The sequence below is a fragment of the Colletotrichum higginsianum genome, chromosome 9 (genome assembly GCF_001672515.1).
Source record: "Colletotrichum higginsianum IMI 349063 chromosome 9, whole genome shotgun sequence".
NCBI classification, from domain to species: domain Eukaryota; kingdom Fungi; phylum Ascomycota; class Sordariomycetes; order Glomerellales; family Glomerellaceae; genus Colletotrichum; species Colletotrichum higginsianum.
The window spans coordinates 2815327-2840358 of record NC_030961.1 but is presented as its reverse complement, the minus strand read 5'-3'; the positions used below and the strand labels follow the sequence as shown (position 1 = coordinate 2840358).

The 25032-nt window shown below is 55.2% G+C and overlaps 8 protein-coding genes across 8 annotated transcripts; 4 read left to right on the top strand and 4 right to left on the bottom strand.

Moving 5' to 3' along the window:
* Positions 1-48: 48 nt before the first annotated feature.
* CH63R_13062 (Immunoglobulin I-set domain-containing protein) lies at positions 49-3295 on the bottom strand (the record flags this gene model as incomplete). Its single annotated transcript, XM_018308036.1, has 6 exons — positions 49-1674; positions 1745-1810; positions 1876-2030; positions 2093-2486; positions 2556-2766; positions 2829-3295. The coding sequence occupies 6 exons, from the start codon at positions 3293-3295 to the stop codon at positions 49-51; spliced, it is 2919 nt and encodes a 972-aa protein (XP_018152453.1).
* A 2050-nt stretch (positions 3296-5345) lies between these two features.
* CH63R_13061 (uncharacterized protein) lies at positions 5346-5906 on the top strand (the record flags this gene model as incomplete). Its single annotated transcript, XM_018308035.1, has 2 exons — positions 5346-5547; positions 5617-5906. 2 exons carry the CDS (start codon positions 5346-5348, stop codon positions 5904-5906), a joined length of 492 nt encoding a protein of 163 aa, XP_018152452.1.
* Positions 5907-7861: 1955 nt separating this feature from the next.
* CH63R_13060 (Haloacid dehalogenase-like hydrolase) lies at positions 7862-8702 on the bottom strand (the record flags this gene model as incomplete). Its single annotated transcript, XM_018308034.1, has 2 exons — positions 7862-8602; positions 8694-8702. 2 exons carry the CDS (start codon positions 8700-8702, stop codon positions 7862-7864), a joined length of 750 nt encoding a protein of 249 aa, XP_018152451.1.
* Positions 8703-11030: 2328 nt separating this feature from the next.
* On the top strand, positions 11031-12324 carry CH63R_13059 (Lipase 2; the record flags this gene model as incomplete). The annotated part of the gene is made up of 3 exons (XM_018308033.1): positions 11031-11093; positions 11168-11553; positions 11724-12324. 3 exons carry the CDS (start codon positions 11031-11033, stop codon positions 12322-12324), a joined length of 1050 nt encoding a protein of 349 aa, XP_018152450.1.
* Positions 12325-12796: 472 nt separating this feature from the next.
* On the bottom strand, positions 12797-13904 carry CH63R_13058 (SMP-30/Gluconolaconase/LRE-like region; the record flags this gene model as incomplete). The annotated part of the gene is made up of 2 exons (XM_018308032.1): positions 12797-13103; positions 13207-13904. 2 exons carry the CDS (start codon positions 13902-13904, stop codon positions 12797-12799), a joined length of 1005 nt encoding a protein of 334 aa, XP_018152449.1.
* A 769-nt stretch (positions 13905-14673) lies between these two features.
* CH63R_13057 (Hexose carrier) lies at positions 14674-16707 on the bottom strand (the record flags this gene model as incomplete). Its single annotated transcript, XM_018308031.1, has 8 exons — positions 14674-14907; positions 14975-15050; positions 15118-15293; positions 15380-15522; positions 15620-16045; positions 16103-16339; positions 16433-16510; positions 16605-16707. 8 exons carry the CDS (start codon positions 16705-16707, stop codon positions 14674-14676), a joined length of 1473 nt encoding a protein of 490 aa, XP_018152448.1.
* Positions 16708-18002: 1295 nt separating this feature from the next.
* Positions 18003-19504, top strand: CH63R_13056 (Short chain dehydrogenase; the record flags this gene model as incomplete). The annotated part of the gene is made up of 7 exons (XM_018308030.1): positions 18003-18073; positions 18184-18262; positions 18390-18784; positions 18893-18950; positions 19027-19079; positions 19168-19290; positions 19444-19504. 7 exons carry the CDS (start codon positions 18003-18005, stop codon positions 19502-19504), a joined length of 840 nt encoding a protein of 279 aa, XP_018152447.1.
* Positions 19505-20556: 1052 nt separating this feature from the next.
* CH63R_13055 (fungal specific transcription factor domain-containing protein) lies at positions 20557-23767 on the top strand (the record flags this gene model as incomplete). The annotated part of the gene is made up of 6 exons (XM_018308029.1): positions 20557-21449; positions 21553-21998; positions 22059-22318; positions 22416-22470; positions 22543-22970; positions 23072-23767. The coding sequence occupies 6 exons, from the start codon at positions 20557-20559 to the stop codon at positions 23765-23767; spliced, it is 2778 nt and encodes a 925-aa protein (XP_018152446.1).
* Between the last annotated feature and the right edge of the window lie 1265 nt (positions 23768-25032).

Here is a 25032-nt window from a genome sequence, read left to right as displayed (position 1 = left end):
GAGTGAGAGCAACTGAGCCAGCTGGCAGAAAGCCCCAATGAACAGTTTCTAGACTTCAGGAACGTAAAAACTGGGAGGCGGCCCAAGGTAGCTCTCCTTCACGCCGCCGAGATCGACTACAAGTTTCTCCAGAATCAAATTCGAATGTCTAAGCGTCACCTTCACATCGTGCTCTCCAGGCTTGAGACCACGCTCGCCCAGGTCATGGTTCCGGAGCCAGGCGCAATCTTGAACAGCATAGAACCAACCGTCGGGCAGATCAGTGGTATTTGGCAGCAACTGATGCGTCTGAGCAGGTCCGCCATCGACTTGGAGCTCATAGGTCATGGGGTCCGTTGGGTCGAGGTCAAGAGTCATGTTGAAGTACAGCAGCAAGACCGGCTTCGCGGTCTCGGAGAAGACGTAGAACTTGTGTGCGAGCTGCGGTGGAGCTGCGGTATCGGCCGATGCAACGGTGACTGCGCCCGATGGAGCCCTTCCGCACTCGGGGAGGACTCTGAAGCCCGAGGGAGCCTGATGAGCCGCTGGAATCGAGACGTATCCGTCCGTCTCGACGAAGCCGGCCCGGAAGGATTCGGGGACGCGTCTGCCGGTGATTGGAAGGTGGACTTGTTCGAAGGCACCCTCTTCAGACCTGATATCGACAAGCACTTCCTCGCTAAAGTCCTCAGGAACCTGGTGCCAGTCGACCGTGACCTCGACGCGAGCATCGTCCCCATCGGGGTCGAGGGTGCCAGCCGTGACGGACAACTGAAGCCAAGCATGCGGGACCGATGCCTTCCAGTGGACGACCTCGGGTCCTCTGGTGTAAACATTGAACCACCTCTTGGAGGGTCCGTAGCGGCTCATCTGCCCCAACGTGACCCCCGGAACCAGGTCGCGTCGGCTGGGATGCGTCCGGTCCGACTCCTCGTTCGTCCTACCGGGCCGGACACCCTCGTGACCCTCGACCGCAACGCCCATCTGGCCCATGACCGGGTTGGAATGCTGCCTGCGCTGGACGTAGCTCAGGCCGCTGATCATGTCGCGGTACGGCGCATGCCAGGTGTCCTCGTAGCCGTAGTGCGTCTGCCGCATGATCTGGTCCCATTTGCCGCCCAGCAGCTCGTGGAACTCCTCGGAGAGGCTGTAGTCGGCGTCGAAGAGGTCGAGAACCTGGCGGGCGAGCCTGTTGGCCGTGTTGCGCCGCTGGCGGGCGTAGAGCCGGTTCCGGCCGAGGGCTACCTGGAGCTTTGTGAAAATGGTCGAGGCCTTGACCGGGTGCAGCACCGTCTCGAACACCGCGGCCTTTTGCTCCTCCGACGCCTGACTGTATATGTCCTCGGCCAACTCGAGCAGGGATTCCCAGCGGCCGACGACCTCCTCGGCTTCGTTGTGGTGGACGAGAGAGAAGGTCGTCGGTTCGATGTGTTCGTGCCTCCTCAGGGCGGCGATACGGTCGTACTTTTGCCAGACCGAGGCGATGGCGTCTGCTTGGCCCTTTCCAAAGTTGACTTCTGCCATGGTCTTGTAGAACCTGGCGAATTTGTCCGCCTTGATCGAGTTGATGTCCCAGGCCAGCGTCATTGCGAACGTGAAGGGGACTTCCATCGGCTTGATGTCTCCCACGTTGAAGACCCAGACCTGCTTTGCATTGCGTCTGTGGGCTTCTTGTAGCTGATGCCACGTTTTCCCCTGTGAAAAAGAAGAAAAAAAAGCGTCAGCATCGTAAGAAATGGCGTCAGGGGAACATGTGCGTTTATACCAGGGAGTTGCTGTTGATCCATTTGTAGCTGCGAGGAACCCCGACGTACTCGAAGTGGTAGTATATCTGTGTAACACAGTCAGTTTGTCTCCCTATTGACAGATGGAGCTACAACGGGTTCGCAAACTTACCCCCGCCCCTCCTTTTCTGTCTCTCTCTGCCCCAGTTGGGAGACGTCTGATACTGCCGAAATTGTCGTCGGCAAAGAGCAGAGTAACATCATCCGGGACGTCGAGATTCCCCCCTTCGTATTGCTCTTGGACCTCCTTGTACAACGCCAGGAGCTCTGTATGCAAGGTTTAGTAAACTCTTAGTCCTTCATCTCACGGTGTTCCTGAGGGCACCCACGAGGCACGGCGTCTTCGGTTCCGTGGATCTTCTTGAACAAGGCCCGTTGGGTCTTGATCACGTCGCGCACCACCGCAGCAGGGTCGTCCGTCTTCATCTTCCGGTCGTACTCTCCGCGCATGCCCAGCGTGAAGTAGGACTCGCGGCCCTTGGCCCTCTCGACGCCCTCTTCGAAGAACCGCGTGATCTTGTCCTTGTTTGCGAGCCAGTCCCAGCTGCCGTCCGGGTTCTCGGCGAACCACTCGTTGGACAACCGCTGCATGGGCTCGTGGTGCGACGTGGACACGGCGATGCCGTAGTCCTCGGCGGCTTGAGCGTTCTCGGGGTCGTCGGTGAAGAAAGACGCGCCGGGGTTGGGGTAGCCAGGCCACATGGCCGGCCACAAGAAGTTGGCCTGAAATCAAGACTCAGTATACTGTCTTCTCAGGATATGTGTTTCCTTTTCGTTCCCTGAATGGCAGACCTTTAGCCGCAACAACAGCTCAAACACTTTCTTGTAGAAGTCCGAGTTGTAGCCTCCAAAGTTTGCCCTGGCCCAACCCGTCAGGGCCGGGGCTTCGTCGTTGATGAAGAGACCGCGGAAGCGAACGCTTGGCTCGCCATGATAAGTCTGCCCTCTCAGTGCAAAGATGTCCTTGTGGGACTTTGGCGGTACGTCGGCCCAGTAGTACCAGCTGATCGAAATTCAGTTCACGAATGCCCATATCAGATACAACCGAGAGTGGCAAATTCTTACGGTGAGACTCCAATCTGCTCGGACAATGTGTAAGCCCCGAATATCGTTCCGCGTTTGTCGCTTCCGGCAATGACGAGGGCTTTCTCGATGCCCGGCAGGGGTTGGTCGACCAAGACGGTGGTGAAAGACTCCCATTTCCCGTGGATCTTTCCAGCCTCCAGCTTTCCCTCCTTCTCCAGCCTCTGTATGAGCCGACTCGATTGAACGCATCCGATGATGACGGCGGCGGCATCCGTGAGCGTCCCCGAGACGGCATCGTTCTGGTCGTCCTTCGTGAAGACCACAACGCGGCTTGCATCAGACCGGGTCACGCGGCCAAAGTCCTCGGCAAGGTTCTGTGCCGCAATGTGGATGCCGATCGGGTCCGACTCGTCCACCAAGATGGTTGCGCCAACCAGGTTGAGGGACTCCCCGCTCCCCTCCTGGCCCTCCAGCGGGGAGAACGTAACAATGTCCTTCTCGAACATGGCTTTGTGGTTTCCGACGTCTTTTACCTGGGTTATCACCACCACAGCTGGGGTGATGAGAGGACAAGAGGAATGAAGTCGAGAGACGCCGAAGGCTATCTATCCCCTCTCCAAATACTCCAAATACCCGCGGCCCGGGCCAAAGTACGCCGACTTCGGCTCGCACAACGGCGAGAACGATGAAACTACCAATCGAAAGGAACCAAAACTGGGTCCCTTTGGGCAAAGGATCCTGAAGAACAAAATAAGAGCGGTTTCTCCGCACAATAAGTCACTTCTCGGTGAGCCAAGCCAGCTCAAATGGGTCAGATCCTTGGCCCGGTGACCGGTCCGGACTTGTTTCCCCCGCACGACTCCCCGGTTGTCATCTCCGCCTCCACACATCGTCTGTGGAGTCCTCCCCAGGCTCTTCCGGATACCGGAAGCAGATATGGCTCCTGAATTGCGGATGTGAGCAACTACCTGACATATTCATCATTGTAACGGGTTAGTCAATAACTTTTCTTCCGATTGCGGATCGTTCGTCTGTCGTGCGGTCTCGCCTTCATACAACAAACAACGTGAATGAAATTCGACTTTCCCGTCCGTTTGGTTTGTTGATCGATGTTGTTCTACACAAATCAGCTTGGAAACCGACTTGGTTCTTTGATAATAAAAAAAGTCCAGGTCGCCTCTGATTCTTCTTCTCCGGACAAACTCTTGTCTATTGCAACAGGCGGCTACCTTGGTATTGTCCAAACGCAACGTTGCAGTTACGTTAGCCAGGGTCAACTGAGGTCGGGACCCCAGGCCCATACAGGAAACACAATATGTTCCTTAGATATTGTACCATTAAACCCAATCAAGGGGAAAGGTGGCGGCATGACGGTCTGTTTGCTCCCAAACAGTGTTGAACCATTTCACGTCTACTTGGGGGCGGTGGAATGACGAGTTACACAAGGTCTTCTGCTTTTCAGCAAGGCATCAGCATAAACATGATATTCCCATCGGCACGGTTATTCATCCCATTAACGCATATACGAGCAATTCCTTCATCGATAGCGAACTTTAGCCCCTTCTTGAAGGCGCTCAATACCAATCAGTGTTACTAGCGAAACCTTGTTCTGGAGGCGATTCGTTGGCTACAACAAAGACAACATCCTGTGCATTCAAGTAGCCACCACCGCCGATAGTAGATGTTGGATTATGTGAGGATTATGACTTTCTAGATACAACACGCAGTGCGACGAAGAGGAAGAAGCAATAACTGGCGATACCTCTCCAGCTTAGCCGGCAATGACTTCCGGGGCAGGCCCTGGCTGGTCATGCATGTCAGGTCCGTAACACAACCCCTTTTTGGAATGGGGCAACCGAATCATGCTCCGTGCACTTCTGGTGCAACAGGACGACCGCCTTGTTTTAGTGATGCCGAATTGCCGCCTAATTATACCTGAGCAAAACCAATATCAATTTGTCGAATGCTGCAAAGTCAACTACAGTGCAATTTCTCCACTAGCGTCCTCGGCCCGAACGACTATGAAATGAGACAGTGGAGACTCAGGTCTGCAAACAACGGTAGTGTTTGCCTAATTATACTACTAAGCTCGACCTTTGTAGGCCTCAACTAACGGCCTAAGTCATCGGCGGGATTCTTTTTACTATATGCAGTAATTATATTATGTACGCTATACCAGCTCAGGTGAGAACCCGTCAATACGATTTGTGCTATGGAGCCAGGAGTAAATGGGTCTATGGCACAGACCAACGTTCGGAGACGCCGATTCCTTAATCAAAGTTAAATAGATGCTTCCTGTCTCAAGATAGAAAGCTCCTAAGCCGTGATCAGCTCTTTTCTCATGGACTTAGGTTGTCTAGCTCGGCCAAACATTATCCAGGCATAGTGCCTTGAAGTCTCATGTCTATAAGTCGAATCCCCTAGCCAGTCAATAGTGACTAGTCGCCATACGACCACACACACACTCGTTCTTTTAGCCTCGACTTCTACAGTCATATCAGCTCCTTTTTTAATTTTTTGACATCCATTCGTTTAACAATCTCCAGTCAAGATACGATGCCCTCTCTTCTCTCCTTAGTCCTCACTAGCGTGATGACCTACTCTGTCGTAGCTAGCATCTCGTCTCCCAATTACCTCCCCTTTGAGCTTGAGAAACGCGACTGCGGCTTCAGTTACTGCGATTGCCAGAGAGTCCAGTGTTTTCTCGACTTTTGCTTCGACGATCACGTAGATCCCTGGGTTCTGGTCGACAGTGCCAGTACGTCCCCGACGTTTATGCGCCTTTTCTCCGAGACAACTTAGCCCTACTAACCCCTTTTTGACACAGTGAACCAGTATTACGGGGTAGACTGTGGCCAGTTCGATTATTGGAAACGCAACGAGCCTGCTGAGTATTGTAACAACGGGCTGCGTAAGGGCAACGCTCTTTTCTACATTAACCGCAAGTTCGGCTCGCTCGGTAAATCCTTTACGGTCGATTACAAGAACACAGACGCCAAGAACCCGAACCGCGGCTCTGTGTCCGGATCCTGCTACCCAGTCCAGGACGTGCAGTGTAACTGCCACTCGCGTTACAATTCTGAGAAGCATGACTGTTCAAACAGCTGCGATAATTAAAAGCGTTGGAGCCGCCAACTATACAATGAACTGGAATCCGTCAGGGTGGATAACGTGAAGCGGCCAGAAGTGGTAGACGAGGAGGACGGCACCATGGTTGCAGTGTCAGAAGCTTTCAATAAGAAAACAAGATCAGTCACTAAAATACCCTGCACAAGTAAGAAAAAACACGGCGGAGACGTATATGTCAATAGATGCATTTCTAACTGTAAGGAAAGGCTTATGTGATCAGGCGTGGTCTTATCAGGAGTGAATAAAGCAAGTGACCAAGTGTGACCGAAGGAACTGGGGGGGGTGTCCATTGTCGGTACATATGCAACGAACCAACAACACCCTGAAGCATGCCTGATGAATGTAAATCCCAGTTGCTGCATAGTGGGACGATGCGGATGAGCGAAAGGAGGTGAAAGCACAACAAACTATCGCTCCTCAATCCAAAAGAAGGTATCCAACCTTGATATACTTGTTTACGGTATGTATGTACGGGCTGAGTGGCCATGATGTATTCTGCTTAGTTCATTAGCTTGCTTTGCATGGCTAGTATAACAGCTTAACCTAGAATGAAGACTACATATGGAACTATAACACACAGTCTATTTTTCTTTTCTGCTCCTTTTGCCACCAGCTCAATTGAGCGGCGCGCACTGCTGACTTGCGTGATCTTTCGGCATTGCGTGATCTTTCAGCAGAAGATGGTGCCGCGGCTGGAAATCCCCTCAATCTCAACCTCAGACAGCGTGCCTTCTGCCGAAGACGACGGGAACAGGCCGATGCGAGCTGCTCAGGAACGTGAATCTTTCCGGCATTGTTGATGGTTGCTGTCGCCGCCGTTGCCATGAGCTGCCACTGTTCAAACAGGCTTTGGGAATCCAAGCTGATGCCACCGTCAACCTGCCCCCAGACGTTGACGACGAACTTTTTCAATGGAGGGCTGCTGCGGGATGAAGGCGACGCCTGTTTGAATGTTCATGCGTTTAGGGAAACTGTTGGCAACTTGCATACCACTAAGCTTAACTACGCAGTCGTTATAAATCCTACACGTGCAAAAGCTTTTAAGGATGCTATAATGCCTCTAATTGGTTTAAGTAACTGTACTACTAGTACAAAAGACGTCTGAGGTAAGTTGTACCTCCAATCCTGCCTGCCTATAGGGTCATTGAGACACGGTTTTGTGGCTCAATGCTCTCTCTAGTGAAACGGACTACTTATCCGACATCTCATACCTTTGTTCTCTTGAGCATATAACTTCAAGAGAGTAATCAACTTGAAAGGGATTATCAGCAAGGCGGCTGACGCAGACGAGAGCTAGATACTCCGAGTCCAGAGCGTCTTGACTCTTCCGACCTAGCAGAGATCGATCGATCGATGTTTATGCGGTAACGAAAGTCTACTGCTTTTGGCTTTTTTTCTCAGTTGTCTTGCTAGACAGATGTAAGAGCATCAGCCTTTTGAGCTGAGTTAAGTCGTGCTAAGCGTGGCAGGAAAAGGTTGGCAACCAGCATCGTGCTGAGAAACGCTCTGAAGGCGACGAAGGCGTACTAATGATCCCTACAGAAGTTTTAAAAATGTCCTTGGTCCGTCCCAGCTGGACAGTTAGAGGACCGGATCAGAAAGGTGAACTCACCCTAGACCTACAGTTCATTGACATCCCCAGCCGGGAAGGGTTGCGTTTTTCGTCACAGTGGTACTGAAGTTTATTTCATTGGTAAAATGATAGGTATGTCTCATAGGGGAAGAAAAGATGAGGCCGTATGACAAGCGCTCTAAATCTTTATTCATTTCTGATCGTCTCTAGTTTTGTTTTTCTTCTCCCAGGCTCCGAGCATCTGTAGGTAGATGCCATCTATGCAAACCAAAAACCAAAAAAAAAAGTCTAGTTGGGATGTCCGCCTCCCTTCATTTCAAAAAAAAAACTCTAAAAAAACTCCGTCTAATAATAGTGTTATGGGGGTATCCTATGAGCTCTCGTACTTGGCCAAGATGCTCTCAAAGTCCTTCCAGTTGTGCATGACGTCAAAGGCGCCGAGCTCCTCGCTGAAGAGCTTGACCATAGAGTCGAGCTTCTCCTGGCCCTCCTCGTAGTAGGGGCCGACGTATCCCAGGAGGGGAATGCCGGCGTTCTTGGCGGCGGTGGCGCCGCTGCGGCTGTCCTCGATGGCGATGCACTCGCTGGGCTTGAAGCCGAGCTTCTCGCAGGCGTGCAGGTAGATGGCTGGGTTGGGCTTGGAGACGGGGGGCTGGATGCTGCTGGCGGCGGAGAAGATGCCCTCGTCAGGCTTGCCGAAGAACTGGTCCATCTTGGTCTTCTCAATGGAGGCGACGACGCGGGGCATGGCGGAGGACGAGACGATGGCCATGTGGTACTTCTTGTCCTTCTGGAGCTTCTCGAGCACCTCGATGACGTTCTCGCAGGGCTCGGCCTTGGCGCGCAGGTTGGCGATGGTGGTGTCGAGCTCCTTGGCGACCCACTGGTCGAACTCGTCGGCGGGGATGGTGAAGCCGTGTCGCGAGCAGAGGCCGGTCATCATGCTGCGGAAGTTCTGGCCGACGAACTGGTGCATGAGCTCGGTGCCGCCATAGCGCTTCTCGAAGCCGAACTTCTCGAGGATCTGGTTGGCGAGCTGGGCGCAGGCCTCGAAAGCGGCATTCTCGGAGAGAACGAGCGTGTTGTCGCAGTCGAACAGGATGCACTTGATCTGTGGTTGCGAGTGGTGGTGGTTAGACTACTGTTTTTCGCTCGCGCGGTTTGCTGAGCACCGGGGGGGTTGAAGTGAAGGCCGAACTTACTTGAGGCATGTTGGCGGATTGGATGTTGTAGATAGGTAGATGGGTAGATAGACAGATGGATAGTATTTCTTTGAGTAGTGAGATCTGACAAGGGAGAAGGGAAGTGAAGAGATTAAAAAGAGGAAACTTGTCGATAATGGTGACAGATTTTCAATGATCAGCGAGCTTGTGAAAGGTGGGGGGAAGCAGCGTGCACTACAGTCTACAGATGCTACGCACAGAATCCAGGAACAAGATGGTCCCCTGGGCGGATCATGGATGATGGAGGGGCAAGTGGGTTCCGAGAAAAAGAGCGCAGGCAGGTTTCAGGAGACGATTTGACGGCATTGCATTGCAGACACTTGTCAAGTCGTCTTATCTCGATTCCTATTTCTCCGCCTTCCTATGGCGCTTGTTGACACGATGGTGGACGGCCCGAGAGACTCGACTCCCTTTCGAAGAGCCTCGACAACTCAAACACGCTTCCACGAAAACCCATGCCATTCCCATCTTATCCCCAAGATTGGGAGACTACATCTACGATGTACATGCGCTTCTTTCCGGTGTCCGGATGGAGGGGTTGGAGGGGCAGACTCTTCTCCCCCCCCCCTCCGAAAGTCGAAGGAGCACCACTTCGCGGCCCGCCCGTGGTTTTTTTATTGTTTTCTTCTCGCGCAGCCAACGAGAGGCCATGAAAAGGACCGAAACCTTCAGTCAAGACCCTTCTGCAACGGCATGATGTCATCCGATGACGTAGTGCGCAGCAGGGCTCCATCAGAGTGTGGGTTTGTCTCGAGATGGATCCCCGTCTGACTCGCGAGAGCCGCCTCAGCCGTCCGTAACGACGGTTACCTGTAGACCGGCGGCCCACGACGGACGAACGGTGAACCGTTTTGTCTCTGGCTCCATCTTTCCCCACGTGTAATGTTGATTCGTCGACAACGGGCTGAACGATGCGAGTCTTGTTTCTGGCCTTGATGATTCGACAATCCGTCCTCTGAAACGAGTTTTTCTCGAACATCGTCGCCGTCGTCGTCGTCGTCGTCGTCGTCGTCGTCGTCGTATCGGCAACTTCGACGGAAACTCCTCTCGGCCTAGGCCATCTTGTCAATGCATCCCTCGACCTCGGCCAACTTGTTGTTCTCATTCAGATTGGATGTCTCGGCTAAGCTTTGGGTCCGCAAACCATGCTCTGTCCCTGGTGCTTCAACGTCTTTATTCGTGGAGACAGGCACGACTCTCTATCACGTTTATTAAGCCTAGGAAACCTTCAGAAACTGTAGTGACGCCTCTACTCGCCCCCCGCCTCCTAGTATCTTGCGTCTATATAAATCTAAAAGCTGATAGGGTCTATGAGGGGCTTGAGATTAGTTAGAGACAGTATTAGATGAACTATTGGATTAGCCTTGGATCTTAGAAACGCCTGTACGACACTAGGAAATGAAAGAAAAAGGGCAGAGACTGCAATTAGACGCTCGAGAATGCTCATTTTTAAGCGCCATCAGATGATGTGAAAGCCATGGTCAACCAATAATGACACATTCTGTATGAGATCTCAGAGGTCTCATTTCAATATAAGAGCACTTTGCGAATGGTGGATAAAGCCGCCTTGGGAGAAAACCGAGCAGACATGCCACTTTGGATCATTCTTTGGCTGTATCTATCTGTATTCACGGGTCTGTAAAAACAGTCTGGTCGATTCTTCCGCCGATTAATTGATGAAGGAATATCAACGCTGGTTCTCGTGTATTCAATATGACAACACTTTGGGACCCTCCATTACATGTCATGTCCGGCCAAGTAGTGATGTCGTCGACACAGGTCATCATCCACGGTGCTGACCTTTTAGTTAAGCTCCGACCTAGGTTGTACAAGATCAGATCTGGAAATACAAGTCGTCAACTCGGCCGTCTTTCGGAAACCTACCGTGTGTAAAGAAGCGTCTTTTCATGAACCACTGCTATTACACTTTGGGAGACGGTCATCAAGTTGCCATTTCGCTCGCTCGACGACTCGTATCAATGTCTGTGAATAGCCGGATGTCAATCCCCAAACCTGACTGTGTCTGCTCTGCTTTCTGTCATTGTACAACACTGCCATCCATACGTTGGCTTCCGATTCTGATGAATGCTTAGATAATCCAAAACTCTTGCTGCCATTGGTGTCCCAACGTCGCACATGTCCAAGATGGCGTCCTGTCTGCTCACAACCCCGCTTTCTCACTCAGCTCAGCAGCTGCGGACATATATCATCAACTGTTCAACTCACAAAGGTCCTTATCCACCTTATTGTTCTTTTTGATTTTCCTTCATCACGCTGTATCCCCCAAGCAGGCTTACATTACACACCTGTTTCAAAATGGCACCCCGAAGTCGTGAAGAGCTCTTGGCCTATGGGATCCCCGATCCCCTTTTCGAGGCTGTAAGTTGACGGAGCCAAGTTGCCTCCGCTCTTCCACGGTGCTCAATGTTGATACTCACCCCCCCTCGAAACAGGAGCTCGCGGCCCGGCCCATGCGAGACCCTCAACCGAGCGATCCCTACTTCGGTCGGGACGACTTCTTCGCGATGCGAGAGCACCGGGCTACGCGCCTCCGCGAGTCCCACCACCTGCGCTACCTCCCGGGGCCCATCCCCGACCAGGTCCGGGAGGAGGACCGCAAGATCACCGCCAGAGACGGCCATGAACTCGTCGTCCGAATCTACACCCCCGTGAAAGCCCCGCGCGAAGGGAGCCCGCTCATCGTCATGTATCACGAGGGCGGCTGGTCCTCGGGCGATCTTTCGGACGAGGAGGTGAACTGCCGCCTCTTCAGTCGGGACTTGGGGGCCGTCTGCGTCAACGTCGATTACCGGTCCGTTTGGCTCTCTCTCTCTCTCACGTTCCGATCTGTATCCAATAAAAGCTAACATGAAGAAAAAAAGACTCGCACCCGAGTTCGCCTTCCCGATAGGCATCAACGATTGCTGGGACGCGCTGCAATGGGTATGTGGTTGTGTATCAAACCCCCCCCCCCCCCCCCCCGAAATTGGCCCTTGGCTGACCCAAAAGCTTGTCCCAGGCCGCCGAGAACGCGTCAAACCTGAACGCAGACCCTTCCCGCGGCTTCATCATCGGCGGCGGCTCTGCCGGCGGTAACATCGTCGCTGTTCTCGCCCACCTCGCTCGCGACGACGAGCTCTCCCCGCCCGTGACAGGACAGTACCTCTGCGTGCCAGCCATCATGTGCTTCCTGCCTCCGGAGGCCATTCCCGAACGGTACCGTTCCGAGTACCTCAGCCACCCCTCCGTCACGCCCTGCAAGGACCCCGTCGTGGGCCCCAACATGGACGAGAAGATCGCCGGTGCGCAGGCCATCTTGAGGCCGGACATGGAGAGCCCGCTTTTCGTCCCCTTCCACTCCGGGAGGGTCGGGCAGGGGCACAAGGGCTTGCCTCCCGCCTACTTCCAGGTGGCCGGGTTGGATCCCCTGCGGGACGAGGCCCTCATCTACGAGCACGTGCTGAGGGAAGAGGCGGGCGTCAAGACCAAGCTCGACATCTACCCGGGGCTTCCGCACTACTTCTGGACGAACTTCCCGCGTCTCGAGGCGAGCAAAAAGTTCGTGGAAGACACCGTCAAAGGTGTCCGGTGGCTACTACAGCAGCAGTAGGGGCAGGGTTGATGGGGAGTAGGCGCCCTGATTTCTATTTCCCCATGCGACAATGTACACAATAGCAATGGTCCCTCGCTGAGCCTGAATAGCATAAACTTGATCTAGTTGCGAAACGACTGAACATCAAATCGGGAATTTCTCATCATTGTTGGCACTACTTGAAGGCAGAGCCAGTTCTCTCCCATGAACGTTCAACCATCATGTTTAGGGTCTCCCTCCCAGATCCCGCCTCATGATTCGGCAGCCATTCTGCTTGAGCGATTTTAGGAATCTACACAATGGAAATGAAAACGAAAGTGAGACCCAACTGATAGGTCATAAACATGAGAGACTCGTCATGTGTTTGCAGCACACCGTCCGTAACTACGTGGGCGGTCGCAAGCAAGCCGGCAACATGGCAGACCTCATGACCCCCCGCAAAAAGAAGAAAGTACTACTACCAGCAGAACAAAACCCTCTGTCTGCCCCCTTAGATACACAGCAACGCCCCCTTTGTCTCGTCAGCCAGCTTGGCCCTCCAGAGCCGGTTCTCGTTCAGGATGAAGACCTCCCCGTTGCGCCCGAAGCAGAAGTTGGCGGCGCCGCCCTGGACGAGGATCTTGCCCAGCAGCACGCCGCCGGGCGACCAGATGTTGAGGCCGTCGCCGCAGCCGCTGTAGACGTTGCCGTGCACGTCGCACTTGATGCCGTCCGGGATCCCCTCGGAGGCCATGGCGAAGAGCCTCCTGTTCGTCAGGAAGGGCTCTCCCGAGTACGAGACCACGTCGAAAGCGTAGCTTTGCAGGGGAGGTTAGTCCGGGTGCTCTCACTCTCCAACAACCGAAACAGAGTACTCGAAGACGAAGAGTTATTTCAAAAGCAAAGAGAGGGTTCACTCACATGGTCGATGCCCTTGTGAGGTCGGTTGACCCGTCGCCGTGGATCCAGTCGGTGTCGGTGATGTAGACCACCTTCTCGTCGGGGCTGAAGCAGATGCCGTTGGGCCTCCCAAACCCGTCCGCCATCGCTCTGATGGAGCCGTGGATCGGGTCGTATCTGTAGACCTGATTCGGCAGCTTGGGCCGGGGCCGGATGCCCTGTTCGTAGCCGTAGATGGGGTCGGTGAACCAGAGCGACCCGTCGCTGTGGCCGACGACGTCGTTGAGCGAGTTGAACTCGCGGCCGTGGAACGAGTTGACCATCATGCGCGTCTGGTACGGCGGCTCCGCCTCCATGAAGACGAGCCCGCCCGGCGAGTCCATGGTCCCCTGGGCGCAGAAGACGATGCCGTCGAGGTAGTTGACGCCGCCGTTGGCCATGGTGATGATGGCCGGGTGGATCTCCTCGCACTGCGCCTTGGTGACCCCGTCGGGCGGCGGCAGGGTGACGCGGCATATCTGGATCTTGCGGCCGCCGGCGGTGTGGTCGCTGAACTGGTTGCTCGTGACGAAGAGCGTGTTGTTGCGCTCGATGAAGACGCCCGCCTCGTGGGCGAACGGGTAGTCCTGGTTCTCATGCAGCAGCTCGAGCGTCGGCGCGGGGCCGAAGAGCGTCTTCACGCGGTCGTTGTAGACGACAAAGGCGGAGGCGTTCGCCATGGTGGCTGGCCAGACGAGACAAGACAAGACAGACGGACAGACGGACAGAAGCCGGGCCGGGAGAACGATGACGGTGAGCTTGTGTAGTATGAGATGATGCAAGGTCGTCTTCTATCTAGCTACCTACCTATGCAGGCAAGCTGTGTTCTCGGACTCTTGGCACGTTGGGCCGTTTGGATTAACGGGGTTGATGGATGGGATCACGGTTTTGTATTCCTCTCTCGATCCCGCACGGATGCGGGGGCACGAAGCACCTGTTCCTGCCACAGATTAGAGTTCACCGGTCTGTGTGAGTGTCGGTAACTGACTCGACAGGTAAAATGTTTTTTTTCTTCTTCCTTTTTTCTCCTTTTTTTGTCCTTTTTTTTTCTTACGCGCATAATCACAGGTTGGAGGTGAGAGACATGTGGATGCAACGTAATGGGCTCTGCAGTTCGCGCTAGTTGCATGAAGACTTGTCTTTAGATCCAAGACTTGACTTTCCAGCGTTGTGTCTGGTTGGAGGCTGGAGTTGATGCTCATGATAGCAAAGAAACGTCATTCATCACTAGAGAGCCTACAACTGGCCGACTCATGGCCGTTGCTTCTACGAAGCCGAAAACAAAACGGCTAGAAAAGTTGTACTCTTCTTCTTATTGGAAAACGGCATAATTAAGACGTCAATGCGGAAAGTCTTTCTCCGGCCTATCGAGTGATGTTTTGTCACCCAAGAAAGACACCCCCCCCCTCTCACTTAGACTGGCGATTCGGCTGGCTGCTAAGACGACCCCTATCTTCTGACATCCTCAATTTTCCACACGTCTTGCTTGTCGTCCCGTCCTTGGGGCATGTCAATAAATGTGTCGTCTGAAAACAAAAGATCCACGTCCTCCAGCTCCAGGCCCTTGGTTTCGGGAAAGAAGAGGTAGATGATTGGCACCCAGGTTGCGTTCAGGACGGCAAAGATGATGTATGTCCTCCACCCGATGCTGTCGATGGAGATGGGCGTGATTTGAACAATCATCTATTCGAAAAAAAGAAAAAAAAGTCAGCTCCGGCCCAAGACGTCACGAATCTCCTCCATCGCTTACGTAGTTGAACAACCAGTTGGTTGCACTGGAAATGGACGAGCCCAGCTGCCGGATCCTCAGCGGCAATATCTCAGAACTTTGTAGAGGGAAGGTTTGTCAGCACTGCGCACTATCGGACTCGGAGGCGTTGGCCAGAAACTCACGGGTAGACCCAGACTGTTGCTTGGAAGCCGATGGTGAAGGCACCCTGGAAGACGAAAAGCATTGCTGCAGCGCCAATGCCGGCGGCCTTGGCGATTGCGGTGGCATTCTGAACCTGGTAGATGAGAGCTGCTTGGACTGCCATGACGGCCGCCATGACGCTGATCATGGAGAGAAGCTAAACCAGGAAAACAATAACCGTTAGCCGGTTCGGAATCCCCGAGACGTAGAGCTTAAGGGTCGCATTCCAAGACTGCAACGTACCAAAGGTCGTCTTCCCACGCGGTCTATCAAGAACCACGGGATGAACGAAGCGATGAAGAACCACGTCTGAAGGAAACCAGACATGAGACTCGACATGTGTCTGTCGAAGCCGATGCTCTTTTCGAAAAGGGTGCTGCTGTAATCTGTTCCCCCCCCCAAAAAGTTTCAGCATTCTCCTCTTGATGCAGACATAAGAGAGGCCTTTTATTTTTTTCGGGCCATATTGCTGCTGTTACTTACAAATGATAGCGTTGATTCCTCCCAGTTGCTGGAAGCCCTGGATGGCGCAGGCGATGAGGAACCTCTTCTGGCTCTGGATGCGGTCCCGCACGAATATGTCTCTCCAGGAGCTCGCGCTCACGGACGACTCGTAGGACACGGTCTGCATGATGGAGCTGTGGAGGACCTGTATGGACTCGTCGTCCTCCTCGTCGCACTTGAGGCGCTGCAGGACGGCGAGGCACTCGTCCGATCGGTCGTGGGCCGCCAGCCACCTCGGCGTCTCCGGTATGAAGTGCAGAATGATGAACATGGGAAGAAGACACAGGCACTGCAGGATAACCGGGATTCTCCACGCGTAGCTTTCTGTGTGTGTCGAGAAGGCGTAGTCGATCCAGTAGACCAGAAAGATGCCGAAGTTCAAGGTGGAAAGCTGCGCGCAAACGTCTGTTTGTCTAATGTCAGTCTCTCTCTCTCTCTCTCTCTCTCTCTGTGACAACTTACAGATTCCTCGACTGGCCTTGGGACTGAACTCGGCCTGCAGTACCGGGACAGTTGAGTTGACAATGCCCATGCCGATTCCCGAGACGATGCGTCCGACGATGAGCAGCGCCCGCCCGTATGCGGCGGCCTGCAGCACGGCTCCGATAACCATGACAAAACAGCCGGCCCAGATGGTTTTCCGGCGGCCGTACTTCTCGCCAAAGATGGCCGTCGCCACGCACCCGAAAAAGCAGCCGACTGCGAAGGGTGAGAGAGTGTTGGTTAGTATAACGGCACCTAACAGTACTGGAAGAAACATCGCTAGAGCGATCCGTTGTTGGGTCGACTCACTCTCGTAGATGGCCACAATGAGGCCCGTCATCGTCGGGTCCGGCGAGTCGAAAGTCGAGTTGAAGGCCGGCGCGTTGACTACGAAACAGGAGTTGAGATCAGAACTTCATACTGCGGCAGACCACCCTCCCCATCCCCCTCCCAGCCCTGTGGCCGTGGGACAAAGACTCACCCAAACCACCCATGAGACCATTGTCGTAACCTATCAGCATGAAACCCAACGAAGTCAGGACGCTGACGGCCAGAACGAGCCGTTGTCCACAGAGCTCGCCCATCGTGTGGTGTGTTTTGCCGGGCAGGTAACAGTCAGTAATTGTGAAGCTCAAGCCTCGTAGAGCAAACAGAGCGGGCGTAGTTGCGAGTGTGTGTGTGTGTGTGTGTCCAGAGAGTATGTCAACCGCGGCTGCCGCCTATTGCGATTTCGTCCGAACGTCTAGGCGGTTGTAATATAGCAAACAACACTTCAGTCTTCAACACCACTACTGTAGACTGGGGGCGAAACGACCTGGCAGTTCACGATGCTCAGTGGACATCATGATCGACCCTGACAGATCGACCCTCCCCAAGCATCCACACCGGCATAAAGCATGACTGCGGGGGTTCCGGGGATGGTCCCACTGCAATCAAGCCAAAGGTGAAATTTCGAACGGTCTCGAGGCAATACAAATCCCAATCTAGGTTATTGACGGATCAGACGGCGCGTCGAATTGGGCGCTGACAAGCGGCAGCGATTCGAGACCAATATACCCGACTCGCGTCCTCGCCCAGAGGGGATCCGCAGAGTTTCTGTTCACGTACCAACGAGGCAGCAGGTCGCATCGGCTACTGGGTCCCAATCTCGCGAACAAACTCCCGGGTGCCCTCTGGTTTCTGGTGTCACGCGCCATCGATGCGGCTACTGGTCTGAATCCCGCGAACAAACTCCCGGCCGGCTCTACGATTGTAGGCTCGAGGTGTCACGCGCCGGGTTGCTTCGATCACGATATGCGCTGTCGGTCCTTTTTTTTTGTTTTTGTTTTTGTGTTTTAGCGGTGCGGCGGGGGCATCGAAACGAGCTGTTCGGCTATGGCCCGGTTGCCTCTTATAAGATGCTCGGGGAAACGCAAGAGGATAGGGAGGGGGGAATAATGATCTTTGGGCAGTATTCGAGTTGTTGGGAGCGTTAGACACACACACACACTCACACATAGACACACCCACACCCGGCGATTCATGCTCCATTTCACTAGCACCGATAGCGGCGGCAATTGATCCATCCCTCTCTCACTCTGTCTCTGTCTCTCTCTCTCTCTCTCTCTCTCTTTTTCTCTGCCTCTCGGCTATCCGTTCGGCTTTCGATCCGCGTTGGTCTCCAACATCCCCCCCCCGCCCTTCCTCATCCCCCCGCCTTTCGAACCGACCTGACAAACAGGCACTAACATCACCGGAGAAGAGACAAACAAACCTTGCTCCAACCTGAACAGGATACCCTAGTTCAACCCCGGTCCAACATCAGTCCGACACCACAAGTCAGCTACACTACCCCTAGATCAGTACAGTACATCGTACACAGAGACCGCGAACTCTCAAGATGGTTCAGTATAGCATTCGGAGCACAGACAACACCACCCAGGGCCGCCTGGCTCTGGTGACGGGAGCAAGGTGAGTTCAGTAGGCAGGTCCAGTTGGGGGGAGGAGGGGGGGGGGGGGGGACGGATACACTTGTCATCAAAGGGCCTCGCTGACCAGCCGGGCTTGTTGCTCTCCATCAGCGGTGGCATCGGCTCGTCCGTTGCACACGCTCTCGCTTCCGAGGGATGCGACGTCGCGTTGCACTATTCTTCCAGCCAGGTTCGAAACAAATTCCAACCAAGAGAGAGAGAGAGAGAGAGAGAGAGAGAGAGAAGAAGAAGAAGAAGCCGGCGTGGTATTTGAATCCATGGAGCTAACATCCATCCCCCCGTTCGTCCTCAACTAGAGTAAAGCCGAGGCTCTAGCTCAGGAGCTGCGGTCCAAGTACCCCTCGCAGCTCTTCCTCCCCTTCCAGGCCGACCTCTCGTCCAGGGAGTCGACGCGCAACTTGGTCCCGGGCATCCTCGCGCACGACGACATCTCGCGCAGGCACGCGGCCGTCTCGGTCCTCGTCGCCAACGCCGGGCTCGGGCGCCGCATCCGCGACCCGGCCGACATTGGCGAGGACGACTGGGACGAGATGATGGAGGTCAACGCGCGCAGCCAGTTCGTCGTCACCAAGGCCTGCCTCCCCGGCATGCGGGCTCAGCAGTGGGGGAGGGTCGTCCTCATCGGGAGCATCGCGAGCCGCGGCGGCGGCATCAACGGCTGCCACTACGCCGCCACCAAGGGCGCGCTCTGGTGAGTTTCTCTGACAAGTCCAAGTATCCTCGGGGCGGCGGGAAACTACTCGATGGGAGGAGAGAGAAGCGGAACAGCCTGGCTAACTGCTAGTGACACAAAACGTAGCTCAATGGGCCTCAACCTGGCCACCTTTTTGGCGCCCGAGGGCGTCACTGTCAACATTGTAAGACTCAAGTTCCCCCCTCCCCATGAGAAGGGAACTCGTCCCGTCGACTGACTTGACAACTCTGCGCGTGTAGGTTCTACCTGCGATGATCGGTGCAACTGGCATGATTGCAACGCCAAAGTCAACGTAAGAGAGCACACCCTACCACTCCCGGGCACAGCGTCAGGCCGTTGACTACGATGCGATGTACATGTAATAACACCGTAAACGCCAGTACGTGGGATAGCAAAGACGACCTCGAGGCTCTTCGGGCCACGGACCCCGGGCTGGCCATCGCCGCCAGCGTCCCCGTCCACCGACTCGGGGCCCCCCAGGAAGTGGCCAACGTCGTGACCATGTGAGTTTTTTTTTTTTAGTTTCTTGTTTTAGTTTTTTAAAGTTTCTTTTGTCCCGGGCAAAGGCAGGGAAACAAAAAAAAAACCAGCAAAAGCGCTGGATGGGATAGTTGTTCAATGTGTTCGATATGCTAATAATGAATGACCGCGTCCAGGTTCGTCAAGACGGGATACCTCACCGGCCAGGAGCTTGTTCTCGCCGGCGGCTTGAAATGATGTGGATTCGTGTGTTCTCGTTCGCATTTCCAAGTTTTAGGGATTTTTGTCTTTTTCTTTTTCTTCTTTTTCTTTTCCCCTCTGGCTTTAAAAACCTTCATAGCCCTACCCGATTCATTGGGCACCGTCAGCACGGGCAATATCACAATGAGAGAGCCCGGCTACTTCTTTGCTCTTTGCCCATCGAAGGTGACTTGCAGTAACTTTCAAGCCTTGCAGGCGATTTGTCGCCGGGACACACCACACACATCGTAATCATCACCGTGTAAACGAGATAGAGTTCAAGGCCTGAGCCGCGTTTCCCCAACCTAAACACCCCCCGATGCAGACAAAGCAGCCCTCGATCGGTCGCATCTCACTTCATGGTCCTTTTCGGGGTGCTCATACAACAGGAAACGTACTACAAGACAGGGAGCTGGCAAACCTTGGCCTCCAACCACTGCGTCATGCACGGTTTCGTGCCGACGGCAAACAAGACTGCAAGCAAGTTCGGCCATAGGGAGAACATTAAAGGCCCAATAACCGCCAGAAACAACACGAGAGAATGCATGGCCGCGTAGCCTAATCGAGATATTGAGTTGCCGACGTGCTGTGTCTCTCTCTCTCACTCTCTCACCCTCACTTCTCCCTTCCTCACTCACCCTCCTGTACACAAACGCATACCTGGACTCTCTTCTGTCTTCCGATCCATACTTCATTACCCGCGCTCTCTCTATCTTGTCGCACTCTACAGTACGCCCGCTTAAACACCACCCATCATCACCATCATCATCATCATCACCAATACCAGGTGCCGCTGATCTCCCGCTGATCCCCCATCAATCCCGGGGGACGCAGAATAAACTTTGAAAAGAGCCGACGCCAACGGTCAGCCAAAAGAAAATGCCTGCCGTCACCCCCGGCCGCCGGCCCTCCTCAAGCATGGCCAGCCCCCCGCACCACCATCGGGTCTCCCACTCGGCGTCGTCGGCGGCGGCAACTGGAAAGGAGAGGCGGGTATCGCGGGCTTGCGTTTCCTGCCGGCTCAGGAAGACGAGATGTGACCTGTGAGCATGTCCGCCGGAAACCCCCTGCTTGTCTTGAGACCGTGGCCCACCGCCAGGGGTAATGTAAGGCAGAAAGAGTGCTTGCACGAAAAAAACTACTCGCCCGTCAGGGAACCTGACTTGACCGCGCGCATGCTTACATTCCCTTTATGTAGTGACTACGGAGGGAACCCGGGTATACCTCCCTGCCGCCGCTGTGTCCGGGAACAGAAGGAGTGTATCCTGGCCACCTCGAGAAGAGGCGGGAGGAGGCCCCGGAAGTTCGTCCGTGTCCCCCCGGCCGACGGCGATGCCCTGCGCCACCGTCAAGATGCCCCCGCAGCGTCGCCCCCCTCCTATAACGACCCAATAGCCGCCGCCGCCGTCGACGACGCCAGATCCTCTTCGGCAAACAACCTCGAGGACCGACAAGGACGTACCCTCAGCCCACCGGAGTCACCCGGCCCCGGCACCGGTACCGGCCCCGCTGACGGCGACGCCGATGGCGACGGCGACGGGCCGTGGTCCTGCTCGCCCGAGGAGGGCGGGCCTTCCGGCCGGCCGGCGAGCTGGCCCGGGACCGCCTCCCAGCCTCCCAGCCCCGGCAGACAGTCGACGCGGTCTCTCAAGAGCTCGGGCGACATAGAGGGCCACATCACCTCGAGCGACCTCCTCAACCCGTCCGACGCCCTGAACCTCCTGGCCCAGGTTGCCGACCTCGACGGCGACGACGACGACGACTCCCACGAGGAGGTCCACGATCTCCCCGGCAGCGGCGGCACTAAGCCCGGCGGCGTCCATGACAAGCGCAGCCCCAAGCGAGGCTCGCGAAAGCCTTCCGCGCAGCCCTTGTCGACTCATTACCCCCCCATCTCGGACGGGATACTGAGCGTCTCGGTAGCAGCGCGTCTACTCACATCGTAAGGCCTTCTGTCACACAGAAAAAAAGAAGCAAGAAAAGAAAAAGAAAAAACATCTCCGTTTCCCCGTCGTTGAGCTTGAACTGATCCCTCTCACCACCAGATACATAGAACACTTCCACCCCTTCTTCCCGGTGGCAGACAAGTGCATCCTCACCCACACGCCCGCCACCATCTCCTCCCTGATAGAGGCGGAGCCCCATCTCCTCACCGCCATCTTCACAGTAACCTCCAAGGACGAGCCCTCGCTGTCGCGCGTCAACGAGGCCTGCTCGCGCTACATGGAAGCCCTGATCTCGAAGCTGATCTACAAGGGCTCGACCACCGTCGGCGCCGTCGAGGCGCTGTTGATACTCGCCCAGTGGGCGCCTCAGAGGTTGCAGGAGAAGCCGACGGTGGGCAGGGGCGAGGAGGACGAGGGGGCGTGGATGCAGATCGGCGTCGCCATCCGCCTGGGCTACCTACAGAGCCTCGAGCAGACGGGGCTGTTGTCGGACAAGACGAGCCCCTCATCCGAGACCTTCAGGAGGAAGAGGATAGTCTGGGCCGGTAAGATAGGGATTCCGTCCATAGTCACCTCCTCCCTTCCGGTGCTAACACCCGAACCAGCCTGCTACATGAGCGACCGCGAAGTCTCGATCCGCGTGGGCAAGGGCTTCTGGTCCCGCGGGCCCGGCCCTTCCACCATCCCCCGCTCCGCCGACTTCCCGTCGCTGAGAATGCAGGGGGCCGGGTCCGACAACTACGGACAGCTGTTCCAGGCGCAGCTCGAGCTGATCCAGCTCTTCAGCAACGCCCACGACATTCTCTACTCTTCGTCGAGCCACCGGGCCCAGCTTTATCTGGGCGGCGAGTATGTGAGATACATTGTAAGTCGAGCCAAGGGGCCGGGACGTTCGTCTGCTGCTGCTACTGCCACCACCATCTGTCCGACCCGGGTTCGAAAAGTCTTGCTGACCGAGGCAGGACGACTTCTTTGCCGTCCTCCGAAAATGGAAGATCGTCTGGGGCAGTCTCAACTGTAAGTGTCCCCAGGTCCCTCCCTACGTTCAGTGGTCTTGACGCTGGCTCATCCCCTTCTGTTTCCACCCAGTCACGCCCCTGATCAAGGCCGGCCTGAACCTCTCTTACGAGTTCCTCCGTCTCTACATCAACGCCTTCGCCTTCCAGGCGACCATCAACCGCGCCATCACCAAAGCACGCCAACAACAGCAACAACAGCAACTACGGGCTCAGCAATACAAAGAAAACCGGAACCACACGGCACAGCAGCAGCAGCATGACAGTGTGAAGGCAACCCCGAGTCCTCGGGCGCCGGCCCGACAGGCCACGACCATCGACAGCCCCCTCTTCGCCGACCTGGCCAGCGCCCCTGACGCCCGCTTCATCTACGAGTCCATGGACGCCGCCAACTCCCTGCTCAACATCCTCAACAACTCCGTGGACCCCGCCACGGGGCTGCGGTACATGCCCCTGAAGTACTATCTCTACGTCATCTACGCGGCCGTGTTCCTCTTCAAGGTAAAATTGAAACGGCAGCTTTGCTCCCCTCTAGCAGGCGTGTGTCGTTCTGATTTTTCTTGTTTTTCTCGTCGTTTTCTTACTAATCAAGAAACCGTTAGGCCCGCCTGGCCGGCGCCCTGGGCAGAGAGGCGTCCGAAAGCGTCCGCCGCTCTATCAACATTACAATCGAGTGCCTCCAACAGTCATCACTGAGCGCACACAGCCTGGGCCAGCGCTACGCCCGCCTTCTCTCCCTTCTCTGGCGAGACAAACCGCAAGAGCAACATCAGCCGCAGCAGGAGCAGCAGCAGCAGCAGCAGCAGCAGCAGCAGCAGCAGAAGCAACGACTACAGCAACAACCTTCGTCATTCCCCCTCACCGCCACCGCCACCGCCGCCTCGGGCCATCCTGACGACGACGTAGATGGCCTCAAAGCGGCACCGATGGGACCAGGTTTCGCCCCGTCTTCCTCGACATACCCCGCCACAACCCCGGTCGTGCCGGGTATGTCGAATCCCGCCGCGGGCGCCTTCGGCGTAGAGTCGCACGCGGAGAACCAGCACCAGAACCAGCACGGCTTCGGAGGCATGGGGAGCGGGCTGGGGCACTCCACCATGACGGCCTTCCCACCGCAGTCGGACGTGCTCTGCAGGGGCTTCTCGTGGCGGGACCTGGACGATCTGGGACAGTTTATCGGGCCGGCGGACATGAGCTTCTCGGACCCCGCGAACCTAGCCGCCATGGGCGGGTCCATCAGCTTGGATGACGGAACGGCGTACGATATCCTTTGGCCGGGGAACGACGTGGCGTTTTGAAGCTTGACGGGGGCTTTCGTATCGCTGCAAGATATAGTGGTCTGATGGAGGTGGTAATCGCGCCCCCAAGGGTTTCAATACAGCGATCTGTGGGTATGCCCGCGAAGGTTGTCCACATGACATTTTTCCAACAACCAACGCCGTGCTTCTTGAGGAGATCCCATCCCAGATGATGTTCTCCAAATGTGTCCAGCATAGGATGTAACCCTTGCAGCAACGCCCGCTTCCGCGGCTTCGTTGGATCTTTGTCGATACGAGACAACCCCATCGACGGCGTCCCGCCGATTCTCGAAAGAAAAAAAAAACACCCCGAAGCAAACAGTCTCGGAAGCTCAGAAAGGCAGCCTCGGATGTCCAGGAATAGACGTGTTGATCGATGACGTGGACGAAATCAAGCGTATCCCTACCCTTCCACCCGACCCCTCCCGCCGGCAGAGTCTCCACATCGGCATCCGGGCCCGGACCCCACGGACCCCCGTCCCGCCCCGAACTTCATCCCTGCCTCCCACCTAGGCATTGGAAATACAACAAACACACACACACACACGAAAGGCCTGACCTTCCAAGGAACTGTGAGACTGTGCCCAACCTCCGTCGGCCGTTCTGGTTTTCCGTGTCCTTCCAACCCAGCCGGCGGTCCAACCGCGCGCCACACACGTACCCTGCATGGACGAAGGATATGGAAAACAGAACCAACGTTAAGGGGGGAACTAGACATGCATGCATTGTGCGTCTCAGACGGCTGCAAGGCCCCCTCCCTCCCTCCCTTGCCGCGTGGTTCTCAGACCCGGTTCATCGGCAGGACGAGCCAACGACGCCACGAGGGAAGGTATACTGTAAAAAACACCACACCCATCAGCACAGCAGCTGCATGACCAGAACGACGGCACAAAAAAAAAAAAAAAACCACCCATTCAGTCTAGGGGCCCAGCGCCGGTGCCCCGTGCCTCGTTGTCACAAATCAATATTGTCACATTCTGTTATCTTCTTCTGACAATTGCCTTACGGCCATGGTGGCTCCTGAAAAGGACAAAGGGTGGTTGAAAATACCACGACCGAGATGTTAACTGAAGTAAAACAAAAAGAGGTTTCTCCGCCTGATATATATGTATATAGATATATATGTAGTGTAAACACCGTCGCTGGCCCCAAACATAGTTCTTCCCAACTCTAACATGTTTTTTTTTCTCGGGTCATGGCCTCGAATCTAGAAAGGTGCTAGAAGGAGAAAAAAGATGATAAAAAGAGAATAAAGGGGATTGTTG